Raw genomic sequence first — 15,184 nt, forward strand, 5'->3', positions numbered from 1 at the left:
TAAAACAACATCGATATCAAGAATCATACACCAAAACCAACTTGAATCAGCTTATGAACTTCAAACTTTTCAATTAGCTCCTTACGTATCGAATCATACTTAGATTACTCGAAATGATACCAAATTTTGCGTACAAGTCATAAATAACCATACAGAACTATCCCAGGCTCAGAATCCCAAACGGACCTCGATAACACCAAAGTCTACTCCAAACAAAATTTAAAGAACTAAAAAACCTTCAATGAACCAACTTTCCACACTAAGCAACGAACGCTCCCGCAACCCGATGCGAACACACGCCCACGTCCAAAATCATCATATGAACCTATTGGAACCTTCAAATTCCGGTTCCAAGGTTGTTTACTCAAAATGTTGACTCAAGTCAAACTTGGCCACCCTAGGCCATTATTAAGGAACTAAGTGTTCTGATTTCAACCCGAACCCTTCCAAACATAAACCAACCATCCCTCCAAGTCATAAAATAGTAAAAGAAGATACGAGGAGTCTTAATTAGGGGAACAGGGATCTAGTAAGCAAAACAACCGGTCGGGTCGTTACATTCTCCACCTCTTAAATAAACATTCGTCCTCAAACGAGTCTAGAATCATACCTGGAGCACTGGATAAGTGCGGATATCTGCTACTCATGTCCTCCTCGGCCTCCCAAGTCGCTTCCTCGATTGGTTGAACCCTCAACTGGACCTTTACCGCAGAAATATTCTTGTACCTCAAAGCGAACCTGCCTGTCAACAATAACAACAGGCTCCTCCTCGTAACCCAGACTCTCATCTAGCTGAACAGTGCTGTAATCTAAATCATGCGAGCTGTCGGCAAGGTACCTACGGAGCATAGACATGTGGAAGACTGGATGAACTCCCGATAGACTAGGAGGCAAACCAAGCTTATAAGCAACCTTCCTAGCTCGCCTCAGCACCTCAAATGGGCAAACAAACCTTGGGCTCAGCTTGCCCTTCTTCCCGAACCTCATGATGCCATTCATCAGCGAGACTTTCAAAGGAACCTTCTCGCCCACCATAAATGATAAATCACTTCTGATCCGCATAACTCTTTTGTCTGGACTGTGCTGTGCGAAGCCACTTCTTAATCAACTTTACCTACTCCAAGGCATCCTTCACTAAATCAGTGCCATATAACTTAGCCTTGTCAGGCTCAAACCATCCAATTGGCGAACGACATCGCAGACCATATGAAGCCTCAAATGGAGCCATCTCGGTACTGGACTGATAATTTTTGTTGTAAGCAAACTCGTCCAAGGGCAAGAATCTATCCCACTGCCCTCCAAAGTCAATGACACATGCTCTGAGCATATGCTCTAGAATTTGAACTATCCACTCCGACTGCCCATCTGTCTGCGGATGAAAGGTTGTGTTGAGCTATACTCGGGTACCCAACTCGCTTTGTACTGCTCTCCAGAAATGAGAAGTGAACTGAGTGCCTCTATCTGATATGATAGAAACAGGCACACCATGCAACCGGACAATCCCTTGAATGTAAATTTGGGCCAACCTTTCTGAAGAGTAAGTAGTCACCACCGGAATAAAGTGTGCCGACTTGGTGCCTGTCGACAATGGCCCAAACGGCATCAAACTTCCTCAACGTCCGCGGCAACCCAACTATGAAGTCCATAGTGATGCGCTCCCACTTCCACTATGGTATAACCATCTGCTGGAGTGGGCCACCTGGACTCTGGTTCTCATACTTAACCTGTTAGAAATTTAGACATCTCGCTACATACTCAACTATGTCCTTTTTTATCCGCCGCCACCAATAATGCTTCCTCAGATTGCGATACATCTTCGTAGACCTGGATGAATAGAATACCGAGAATTGTGCGCCTCCTCTAGAATTTTCTCCCTCAAGCCATCAACATTAGGAGCACATAGGTAACCTCCTTGGCACTACCCTGTAGTACCGTCTCTCTAAGGACCAACAAGTACAGATCATCATACTGACGAGCTTTGATCCGCTCAAGTAATGAAGACTGAGCTACAACATATGAAAGAACTCGACTGGGCTCTGAAAATATCCAACCTCACAAGTCTGCTAGCTAAGAACTGAATGTCCAAAGCCAATGGCCTCTCCTTTGCCGAAATGAATGCCAAACTACCCATACTATCGGCCTTTCTGCTTAAGGCATCCGCAACCATATTCACATTGCCCGGATGGTATATGATGGTAACATCATAGTCCTTCAGTAACTCAAGCCACTTGTGTTGCCTCAAATTAAGGTCCCTCTGCTTAAATAAATGCTGCAAGCTGTGATGATCGGTGTAAACCTCACAGGAAACCCCATAGAGATAATACCTCCAGATTTTGAGAACATGAACTATCGCGGCTAACTGAAAATCATGTACAGGGTAATTATTCTTGTGGGGCTTCAGCTGACGTGAAGCATATGCAATAACTCGTCCCTACTGCATCAATACACAACCCAAGCCAACGCGTGAAGCGTCGCAATACATGGTATACATCCCTAAACCGGAGGGCAACACTAACATTGGTGCTGTAGTCAAAGCGGACTTGAGATTCTGAAAGCTCACCTCATAATCATCGGACCATCTGAACGGAGCACCCTTCTGGGTCAATCTAGTCAAGGGCGCTGCAATAGAGAGAAGCCCTCCACGAACCGACGAGAATAACCTGCTAACCCCAAGAAGCTCCTAATCTCGGTCACTGTGGTAGGACGAGGCCAACCCTGGACTGCCTCAATCTTCCTGGGATCCACCTTAATACCGTCACCTGATACAACATGCCCTAAGAAAGATATGGAATCCAACCAGAACTCGCACTTGGAGAACTTAGCATAAAGCTTCTGTTCCCGCAAGGTCTGAAGCACTAACCGCAAATGCCGCTCGTGCTCCTCCATACTATGCAAGTAGATCAATATGTCATCAATGAAGACAATGACAAACGATTGAAGATACGGCCTGAACAAATTCATCAAATCCATAATTGCCGCCAGGGCGTTTGTCAAGCCGAATGACCTCACTAAAAACTCATAGTGTCCATATCTAGTCCGGAAAGCCATCTTCGGAATATCCGAAGCACGAATCTTCTGTTGATGATACTCAGATCTCAAGTCGATCTTAGAGAACATCCTGGCACCCTGCAATTGGTCAAACAAATCATCAATGTGTGGCAACAGGTACTTATTCTTGATGGTGACTTTGTTCGATTAGCAGTAATCAATGCACGCCCGCATACTCTCATCCTTCTTCTTCACAAATAACATCGTTGTGCCCCAAGGCGGCACACTTGGTGTAATGAACCCCTTCTTAAGCAACTCATGAAGCTGCTCCTTTAACTCTCTCAACTCCTTGGGAGCCATATGATAAGGCGGAGTAGAAATGGGCTGGGCGCCTGGCACCAAATGAATGCCGAAATCGATATCCAGATCCGGCATCATACATAGTAGATCAGCAGGATATACATTGGAAAACTCTCGTACCACCAGCGCTGAATCTAACGCGGGAGTCTCTGTAGTATTATCCCGAACAAAGGCAAAGTAGGCCAAACAACCCTTCTCGACCATATGTCGAGCCTTCAAGAAAGAAATAACTTGGTTGGAAGTATCGACAAACGAACCCCTCCATTCTAATTTGGGCAACTCAGGCATCACCAAGGTAACAATCTTGGCATAGCAATCAAGAATGGCATGGTCCGGGGACAACCAGTCCATGCCCAAGATAACCTCGAAATCAACCATATCGAGTAATAGAAATCCGCTCTAGTCTCATATCCACAGAAAGTCACCACACAGGATCGATAGACCCGATCCACAACAACATAATCACCTACTGGCGTGGACACATATATAGGAATGCCCAAGGACTCGCGAGGTATATCCAGATAAGGAGCAAATAGAGAAGAAACATAGGAGTAAGTAGACTCTGGATCAAATAACACCGAGGCATCCCTATGGCAGACAGAAATAGTACATGTGATCACTGCATCGGAGGCGATTGCCTCTGTCCGGTCGGGGATAGCATAGAATCTAGCTGGAGCGCCACCTGACTGGCCTCCACCTCTTGGGCGACCCCTACCCACCTGCCCTCCGCCTATGGCCGGGCAGGCGGGCGTTGTGGTAGCTGGTGCGGTAATCATGGGCCGATGGTCCTGCTGCTCGGCCTTGCCCCGATGTCTGGGACAAAACCTCTTCACATGTCGAATATCCCTGCACTCGTAACAACCCCTCGGAGCAGTGGGCTGCTGACATGAAGTATGGCCCTGATGTCTTGAATACCCACTAGAGGAACCCTGAATAGCAGGCAGGCGGTAAATACTCTATAGAATGGCACTGAGGTAGGGTCCTTTTAGAGCACTCCGAGCAGGCGGTGGTGTTGACTGCATGGGCTTGCTAGACTGATGCCTCATGAACTAACCTCTACCCCCAGGTGGGGTGACACTGAACCCTCTAAACTATTGGGTCCATTTGTCCCTCGATGCAAACTCTCCGTTGCGGTTGCGAATACGCTCGATCCTCCGAGCTATATCCACAACCTGATGAAAGGGAGTCCCCATCTCTGTCTCACGGGCCATAGAAACTTGAATCTCAGGGTGTAGGCCTGCAATGAACCTCTGCACCCTCTATTCATCTGTGGTGAGTATAATAGCTACATGGCTAGGCAAGTTAGTGAATCTCGCCTCATAGTCGATCACATACATACGACCCTGACGGAGTCTCTCAAACTAACCCCGAAGCTCCTCTCTCTCCGAATGTGGTATGTACTTCTCCAAGAACAGATGTGTAAACTGATCCCAAGTCAAGGGAGGTGAACCTGTTGGCATGCTAAGAAGGTAAGCCTACCACCATCTGCGGGCCTTTCCCTCAAGCTAAAAGGTGTTGAAGTCCACCCCGTTGGATATCCCCATGTTTCATAGCCTATCCTTGCACCGGTCAATGAAATCCTGGGGGTCCTCTGACCGCTCACCGCCAAAGTTAGGGTGGCGAAGTCTAGTCCATCTATCCGGCCGTTTCTACTTATCAACGGTCATGACTGGTACAGACTTTGGCACAGCCGCTGCAACTGGCTGGGCCCCGCCCGCAGATAGTGCACCTGGGGTCTGATAAACAGCAGCGGCGTGCCCTGGAGCCTGAGCGGTAGGGGTATGTGCTCCCCCTCCCGCTTGAGATGTGGCAGGGCCCGCTGGAAATAAATCTTCCTGCGTCATAGAGTCCATGAACCGCAGCATACGACCCATGACCTCCTGGAATCCCGGTGCAGTCATAAAATCTGCTGGGGCTGGCTCGGCTGTAAGAGCCTCATCCTGCTCCTCAACAACAGGATCCTCCGCTGGATTCACTAGTGGTACAATGGGAGCAACTCTAGGACGCCCTTGTCGTCTGACAGGAGCTGGAGCCCTCCCCTAGCCGCTGCATCGTCCTCTAGCAACGGGGGATCTGCTCCTCTACCGCCTGATACATCCGCCTCGCGCGTTTTCACCATCTGTGAGAGATCAATAGAAAGATACTTAGCAATGTCAACTGCATGATAGGAGATGAAGAAAGAGAAGTTTCCTAACACCCTATAGCCTCTAGAAGATATGTACGGACATCTCCGCACCGATTTGCAATACTCTACTAGGCCTGCTCATGACTCGTGAGACCTATGTGAACCTAAAGCTCTAATACCAAGCTGCCACGACCCAAAACCTATAATAGGTCCCGATGGCGCCTAACACCGCCGTTAGGCAAGCCCACAAGTGAAACTACAATTTAATTGCCCGTTTTTAATATTTAAAACAAAAGTTCCTCTTTAAAAGAACAGAATAAGTAAGATCTCATGCAAGCGACGTACTCTTTTCTCTACAAAATACCAGTGTGATAAATACATCCACTGTAATGACAGTAATAATAAGTACAACACTACGTAGATGCTAAAAGCCCCCAAAACTCGGCCTTGAAGGTGCTAACTCATGAGTCTATATCAAATCACTAAACATGTCATAACTGGCCTTGAAGGTGCTAACTCAAATGTTACCAAACCAAATCCAGTTCCAATTATTAAGCACGAAGCTGCCGAGGCGAGCGGCCCGATCCCATAGGAATAGTGGTATTCAGTACTGCCGAGGCGAATGGCCCGATCATATAAGAGTAGTGTTACCAACCTGCCAAGGCGAACGAGCTGATCCCATAAGAGAAGTGTTACCATCATGCCGAGGCGAACGACCCGATCTCATAAGAGTAATTTATTTCACTGCCGAGACAAACGACCTGATCCCATAAGAGTAGAGAAATTTACCTCGCTCGCGGAAACACATGTGAGACGAGAATACACGGATCTATGTTTATCAAATATTTTTCAATTTTTTTAAAGTAAGAGACTAAGTCGATATCTTTAATTAAAATCCTCAATCTCAGTCCTAACAAAGATAATTAATACATATGATACGCATAAAATAGCAGAATTAAAGGCATGATGTGAATCTAAGTCTACCCGGACATGTCATGAATCTAGCTACGTACGAACTCCCATCACCTCGTGCATACGTAGCTCCCCACAACAAGTAGCACGCAACAATTAATACACCTAAGGGGATACGTTCCCTCTTACAAGGTTAGGCAAGACACTTACCTCAATTCCAAGTCCTCAATGTGGCTCTTCAACCTCACTAGAACTTCACAAACGACGCCGAGGAATCCGAAACTAACCAAAAGTCATATAAACTAATAAATATATGCTCAAAAGTTCATAATTTAGCTATTAGAGTAATTACCCAACCCAATTTTGAAGATTCCTAAAATTCACCACCGTGCCTAGATTTCAAAAAAATTCAAATATATGCTACCCATGGCCTCACGAACTCAAATATATAATTTATTCCCAATTACATAATTAATTTTGTGGTCAAATCTTATTTTTACCAAACCCTAGGTTCCAACAAAATCTCATAATTTTTTCATTAATCTCACGTTAAATCTACCCATAATCTGTGTATTTAACTCAAGAATTGATAGGGATCATTTACCTCTTGATGTTGCTGAAAATCCCCCACAAAATGCTCTCAAAATCACCCAAGACCAAGTGAGAAATGAGAGAAAAGAGACTAAGTTCCTTATGAAAAATTAAGTCTGCCTAGTGATCTCTTCTTCACGATCGTGGAAGAAGCCTTGCGATCGCAAAGGCATAATTGGCCCAGACAGTGAAGTCCTTCTTCGCGAACGCGAGGGCTGTCTCGCGATCACGAAGTCTTGCCAGCTCGAGCTTCGTGAACGCGGTCAACCATCTGCGAACGCGAAGAGCAAACGTTGCTGACCCCCCACCCCCCACCCCACCCCACAGGCCCTTTGTTCTACGCGAATGCGGGCCTGTATACGCAAACGTGAAGGCTACCAGTCCCAGACCTTTGGGAGCGCGACCCTATGAACGCGAACGCGAAGGGCAAAATGCCCAGTCCCCCAATTCCTTCTCCGTGAACGCGACTCCACCTCCACGTTCGCGAAGAAGGAAACCATAACCAGCAATATCAGATTTTTAGCCTTAGCTCCGGGTGGTCCGTAATTCACCCAAGCCACCCGGGACCCCGACTATTCGCACCAACAAGTCCATAAACATAATACGGACCTGCTCGAACCCTCAACACACGTAAAACAATATCGAAATCAAGAATAATACCCCAAAACCAACTTGAATCAACTTATGAACTTCAAACATTTCAATTAGCTCCGAACGCATCGAATCATACTTAGACTACTCGAAATGACACCAAATTTTGCGTACAAGTCATAAATCGTCATACGGAACTATTCTCGGGCTCGGAATCCCAAGCGGACCTTGATAACACCAAAGTCTACTCCAAACCAAATTTAATGAACTAGAAAACTTTCAATGAACCAACTTTCCACATTAAGCGCCGAAACGCTCTCGGATCACCCGAAACCCGATCCAAACACACGCCCAAATCCAAAATTATCATACGAACCTATTGAAGTCTTAAAATTTCGGTTCCGAGGTTGTTTACTCAAAATGTTGACTCTAGTCAATCTTGTCCACCTTAGGCCACTATTAAGGAACTAATTGTTCTGATTTCAACCCGAACCCTTCCAAACCTAAACCAACCATCCTCGCAAGTCATAAAACAGTAAAAGCACGGGGAGTCTTAATTAGGGGAACAAAAATCTAGTAAGCAAAATGATCGGTCGAGTCGTTACAGTTACCACAAAAATTTGGTTATGAATCTGGACAAGGACGATTAGGTTTGCGTGTACAACTGACTGGTTGGGCTGTAACTTAACGAGTTGGTGAATATTTTGCCAATTATCCCTTTTTGTATCAGTTGTTAGTAAATGATCATCTTTTATTTTTCTTGCAACTCAAACCATGGTTTAAAAATCCTTTTTGAGCAAACTAAAGTTTTTATGACTAAATGTTGGACCACGACCTAAGGTATTTTAAGTTATTGTAATTGTTAAACCACAGTCTAATGTTATCTTTAAGGTCATGCAAACTGAAAATTAGCAAATATTAGATCGAGTCTAGTGTTGTCCGGAAGGAATAATTTTCAAATATCTATATTTGCACCACTTTTTTAAGTAGCTAAATAGTAACGGGTCATTTGCGTAAATCAGCCAACGAGTTGAGCCACCACCAAAATAGGCCAACTACAAAAGACCTGGACATGTTGCTGCGAAGCCTTCATCTTGAGCCATGGATAAACAAAACTTATTATCTACTCCTAGGAGGTTAATGGATATTTAAAAACCGATTAAGTCGAGCGAACCGAACGTTACCAAATTGATTATAGATGTCTTAGTAAAACTAGTGTTTTAAAAGGCGTGGGCGTAAGGCGAGGCATTTTACATATGCCTCAGCGAGGCGTAAGCCGCGAGGCACGGGGTGTAAGCCCTATAGGTATTTAATTTTCAATATTTTATAAAATAATATAATTACAGTAAATATTTATAAACTGGTAAAATNAATGTATTATACGCCACTTAGAAGCTCAAGTAACTTGAGTCGAAAAGAATAAAATTTTCTACATGAAGGAACAAAAAGGATGACTAACCTGCAATTTGAACTTTGAACTTGCTGCTATGAAGGAGAATGGAGTTCTCTTTGTATTTTGTAAAAAAAAAAAAGAATATTCGTTACTTTTTGGAGATATTAGCAGACTAGAGGACAAGATAAAGACTTGGGAAAGATCATGAATTGGGGCTTCAATCAATAAAAAAAGGTCATAACTTTTAAATTTAATGCATTTCAGTTCCTTTTAAAAACTTTTAAGTAATTACCAAGCTGAATTTTGAGAATTTGGTATTATACGAAGGACTTATTCAACAAATTTGGTTTTAATTTGAAAAAATCTTTGGGCTTACGCCTCACTAAAGAAATGCGCCCCGAACGCCCGGGCGTACGCCTCGAATTGCTGGGCGTACGCCTCTTGAGACTTTCGCCCCACACCATTGCCCCGGCATTTTTGGTGCGCCTCGTCCAGAAACGCCTTTTAAAACATTGAGTAAAACTATACATTTTTCTATAAGTCTATTATGTTAAATTTATAAAAATAAATCGAAACACTATCGTACCGTACTGAATAAATTTATATATAGAATATATTTTATGTATCAAGTTTAAAAACAACAAAGCATAAAAAAAATCTTGGGCCTTTAAATTATGAAATCGACTACAAACTAACATGTATCCCGACTCCCAAACCTATTGTGCTATTTATATTGAAATTAAATTGGTTCCAAGCATCTTGAATAGCAATCCATAAGGTATTCCACCTATCTTGAGTAGACAAGTCAGAAGGTATTGGATATCTTGCCTCCAGTATAATTTAAATTTCTCTTTTTTGAAACTTAATCTTCTAATAGACTTTATTCTTGAGTACCAACTTCATTAATATCTTTCGACATATGTGATTTATATTTCTCTTGTCTTTGCTTAATGTATTTTACACTATTGTAAAACAATAAGATGAAACTCTCCTTCATGTCCCCTTCATTCATCACCTTTTATACAATAAAATTGTCTTGTGATTTTTGCCAAAATCCTATGCAAGTACGCATGTTATTGTGTTTTAAATTTTACTAGCGACTTTTAAAGACACTTTAAAAAACATTAAAAAAATTAACTGAAGAGAAACCGATATGATTAGGACGATTTTCGAAAGTAATTTTGATTATAAAAAAAGAGTAACCAAAAAATTAATATGATACACATTTACATATAAATTGGCCGAACCGAACCATAGACACCCTTATCTACTCTCTAGCAATAGAAGTTACTATAATGCCCTTGAAGTATGGAATTTGATACAATAATGCCCTCCTTCCACCTTTTCAAATTAAAATGTACCTACCGTTTAACTTTTGGCTCAGCCATGCCCCTATTTCTAACAGCCTTTTATTTTAAAATAAAAAAATTTAATCCACGTGTAATATTTTTTTTGGCTGAACCAAAAGACCACCCTAATACTCTAACCCACCTGTAACCCACCCCATTACCGACCCGCCCCCTTAATTCATTTTTACCCAAAGTACACGCGACCACATCTTATTTTCCCAAAACATCTCTAACCCTACTGCTTCATGCGAAAATGGTTCGCCGATTATAGAGGGTAAAAATCCGGCACAAGCCTTGGAATTCTCTGCTATGTTATTCGTTTAAAGTTCAAGATTTCTACTCTTCTTTTCTTTCAAGTAAGTTTATACTGATATTTTGGTGAATAATATAAGGTTTAAGGTTTTATGAAATCTGCATTTTTGTGTCGCTTACCATGTATTTTCATGTGTTTTTTAGATTCTTTTTGTTTTCTTCCGTGCTTGTAATGTCTTTTTGTAGTCAATTTTGGGTTGCATGTGGTCCCTTTTCGTTTTTTCTTATCTGAAGTTAGGGTTTTTATTGTGGTTGGTGGATGGTTTAATTATTGGTATGGGGTCTTTTTTTTTGTCGATTCCACTTATTTAATTCTAGTTTGCCTATGTATTTATCTTTACTTTATATCGTCTGTGGAATATGACATTGTTGTGTTACTTTTCATGCATTTCCATGCATTTTTTAAATTCTTTATTTTCTTCCATGCTTCCAATGTCTTTTTTTTGTCAACTTTTTGGCTGCGTGCGGTCTCTTTTCGTTTGTCCTTGTCTGAAGTATGTATTGTGGTTGGTGGCTAGTTTAATTATTGGTATGGGGGGGGTCCTATTTTCTGTCCATTTCAGTTATTTAATTCATGTTTGCCTTTATATTTATCTGTACTTTGTTGGCACGGGATCCCTTTATTCTTATTGGAACTTTAATTTATTAAATATTGGGTATATTGTTTAATTTTATATATTAATATGTCTACTGGGTCCCTTTTTCCTTTCTTTTATGTCCTGCATTTGACTTTTTGAAGAATAATTGAAAAGGTGGACTTGGTATATAACTATGGGAGCAAGTGGATCTTGAAACCTCAAGTTTTGTATATTAAGAAACTGGATCATATACTGCAAGCTTATGATGTGAATTTGCTGTCTTATATAGACAAATGTTCAGAATTGAAAAATGTGGGTTTAGTAAGGTGGAACAACTGCTAGTCACTAGGCCTTTTGGTAGGTACTTTATAGATGAAGGTGACTGAGGAATTAATATAGTACAGTCTTTACTATCAAACAACTTTTGTATGCTTCAATTATTTGTTGTAGATGAGGGTGAGGTACATGTCACAGCTCCTAGCATCATTCACTATAATGAACCCTATTATGTCTTTACAGATGTTGGTATTGATTGTGAGTCTTCTAAAGATGATGAAGCTTATGAGCTTATGTCTAGTAATTATGATACTGATGATTTAGATCTATTTAAAAAGGAAATGACTAGGGAAGTCAATGAAAAATTGGACAAGTATAAGGAGTTGGTGAAGGGTATGAGCTTAAAAGATTTAGCTGAAGCTAAAAGAGTGGTTGGGTACTATGATGTTGTTAATAATAAGTGACTTAGAGTTGAGAAGAGTGACGCTGGTAGAGCTAGATATAAATGTGATGTTGGATGTCCTTTTGTGTGCTTGATATCAAGGGATAATAGAGCCCAAGTTTTTAAAATCAAGAATCTGAAAACTAATTATAATTGTGCTCCAGCATATAAGAATAGAAGAGCTACTCCACAAGCATTGGCACACTATTTTAAGAACAAAGTCCAAAATAATTCTAAGTATAAAGTGAAAAAAATGAGGTTGGGCATGGAGGATAGATTTAGCCTCAATATTAGTTATTCAAAGATGAAGAGGTTAAGAGACTTGTCTTAGAGAAATTGGAGGGTAGCTACATTGATGATTACAATAGGCTAGAGGCCTATGCTCAAGAATTGAGGGACAGTAACCCAGGCTCTGATGCGGTTATAAATATCTCTAAAGATGCTTTGGAAGAACAAAAAAGAAGATTTTAGAATGTATGTGAGCTTCCAATCTTTGAAGAGAGGTTGAAAAGTTGATTTGTGACCCTTAATAGGCCTAGATGGCACATTTTTAAAAAGAAAGTGCAAGAAAATTTTACTGATTATTATGGCTCAAGATTCGGTGAAACACTATTACCCAATTGCTTGGGTAGTGGTGGATAACAAAACAGCTAGAATTTGAAAGTGGCTTATGGAGCTATTGAGATCTTCTTTACAGTTGAGGATGGTGAAGGAGTGACATTTATGTTAGATATGCAGAAGGTACTAGATTTATTATTATTGATTTCCACTGTTAGTTTACATAATGTATTAATAAACTTTCTTTAATATTGTAGGGTTTGTTGGATGTTGTATCTATTGTGGTGCCATCAAATTATAGATGGTGTGTTAGGTATATTGAAGCTTACTGGATCAAGAATTAGAGGGGTGTAGAGATGAAAAAATTGCTATGGTGGTGTGCTTGGAGCAGTTACAAAGAAGAATTCAATGATCATTTGAAGATAATGGGTAATATTTCTGTAAATGATGCTAAAGATCTCATGTGGTATCCACCCCAAAACTAGTGTAAGGCTTACTTTAATACCACATGCAAGAACTACATGGCTGATAACAACTTTACAGAATCGTTCAACAAATGGATTCTTGAGGCTAGACAAAAGCCTATTATCAAGATGTTAGAAGATATTAGAGTAAAGGTAAATTTCTAAGAGCTTTTTATATGTTTTGTCACTGTTTTTACTTTTTCATACACTGTTTGACTATGATTTTTGTCTTGTTTGGAGGGTAATGACTATGTTAAAAGATCGTGAAGAGGAATGTAGAACTTGGAGAGGAGAATTCAGTCCATATGACATGGAGTTGCTAAATGATTTCACATAGAGTGCACAAGGCTGTGAAGTTGTTGAAGGTGCGGACAAGCATGCAATCGATCTTCTACTAAAGAGGTGTACATGTAGGACATGGGACTTGTCAGGAATACCATGTACTCATGTTATCAAAGCTTTAAATCATAAAAAAGAAGATTCATTGAGTGAAGTGCACTGCCGGTATTCAAAAAAAGCTTACATGTCGATGTACATGCATAAAATACAACTAGTAAGAGGTGATAAACTCTCTAGAAAGTTGAGCCAGCCTATGCAGTGGATCCACCAAAAGTACGTAGAATGGTTGGTAGGCCAAGAGTAAAGAGAAATAGAGAAAAGGATAAGGCAAGAGAGACAAAGTTTATTCAGCTTCAAGAAAGGGGCTTGTGGTGCCATGTGGGTACTGTGGCAACAGAGGTCACAACATCAAAAAATGTCCTTTGATAAGTATAATTTTCTTCCTGTTTTTTAACTGAAAACATGCATGAATAAAATTCTTCTTTACTGAAAAAATATCAGTACTGCTATTTGTCACGACCCTAACTTTCCTTCGTAGGATGTCGTGATGGCACCTAGTCTCTAAGGCTAGGTACGCCTAACGTTCATGCAAAAATAACTGAAATAATAATTAGAGTCTCATAACTCAACAACTAATATAAAGAAAATCTCCGCAACTCAGCGTATATATATAATTTTTCAAAACCCGCCGAAATATAAGTCACAAGCTCTATGAAATGATACTGAATATCTCTGCACATCAGTGTCTAATAAAGGATAAGAAAATAAAATAATCTACTTTAGAGGGGGACTCCAAGGCTACCTTGAAGTCTCCGAAACTGAGCTCTCGCTAGTGCCTGGATTGGTAGGAGGTACCTGGATCTGCACAAAAAGATGTGCAGAAGCGTAGCATGAGTACACCACAACAGTACCCAGTAAGTGCCAAGTTTAACCTAGGTAGAGTAGTGACGAGGTCAGGTCAATGCCCTACTGGAATAAATAAGAAACCAAGTGTATAATAGTGAAATAATGATACCAATAGAAATGAGACAATTAAAGAAGTACACCGAGAATGGCTACACTAAATTAAGAAAAATAATACTTCACAGAAGAAAACAAGGGATACTATGACACGGAACAAAACAACAAAAACACAAGTGAAGAAATAGAAAGAATCAACAAGTGTCACTACCGAGGTACCGCCTCATAGTCTCAAATCACAAATCAATTCACAATCTTTCCTTATATCACGGTGGGACCCTTGCATTTAGTTTTAAAAATCAATTTCCCAAAATAACTTCTCGCGTTTTAGCCCACCTTATCACCCCGCGTGGCTTCTAGTAGTTCCTCTACTAGTCACGCATATCAAGCCCAGCTTATCTCACCGCATGTGTTTCAACCTCAAAACCTTATACCACTGCATGCGTGTCAATATCACAACGTATCACAAATCGCACCTCAAGTACCCAATAACTTGCCAAAGAAACAACAACGATGGTGTTTTAACAATAAATAGCTCATGGCTCAATCACAATGTACACAAGAGTCTCAACAATAATAATCGGTAGTGAATAACTCAACAAGAATAGCATTTCACATCTTAACACTTTTCCTCAATGTGAATCACGGCCTTTATAACTCAATACCAATTACAACACAAGATATTCCAAGAATAACAACTTCAAGTAAAGGATTCAACAGTTAAATAATGATTATGGAATATAAGACAAGTAGAACATGTAAAAATAGACTAGTGATGATGAATATAACACGTTAAGATAAATCAATTAAGGCATGAAAGAAATCTACATAGTTAAAATCAGTAATTTCCACATTTAGCCCATGTACACACTTGTCACCTTGCATACACGGCTTCCACACATTACAATTATCACAAAACAACACCAATCCTAAGGGGTAATCCCCC

General features: G+C 40.8%; 1 protein-coding gene across 1 annotated transcript; it reads right to left on the reverse strand.

Annotated features, from left to right (window-relative positions):
- Positions 1 to 639: 639 nt before the first annotated feature.
- On the reverse strand, positions 640 to 1,035 carry LOC109210946. The gene has a single exon (XM_019374429.1). It carries the CDS (start codon positions 1,033 to 1,035, stop codon positions 640 to 642), a length of 396 nt encoding a protein of 131 aa, XP_019229974.1.
- Between the last annotated feature and the right edge of the window lie 14,149 nt (positions 1,036 to 15,184).

Source organism: Nicotiana attenuata, unplaced genomic scaffold, assembly GCF_001879085.1.
Source record: "Nicotiana attenuata strain UT unplaced genomic scaffold, NIATTr2, whole genome shotgun sequence".
Lineage (NCBI taxonomy): Eukaryota > Viridiplantae > Streptophyta > Magnoliopsida > Solanales > Solanaceae > Nicotiana > Nicotiana attenuata.

Coding starts and splice junctions, on each gene's coding strand:
- LOC109210946 (XM_019374429.1), bottom strand. CDS start 1,035: ATGGTGGGCGAGAAGGTTCCTTTGAAAGTCTCGCTGATGAATGGCATC.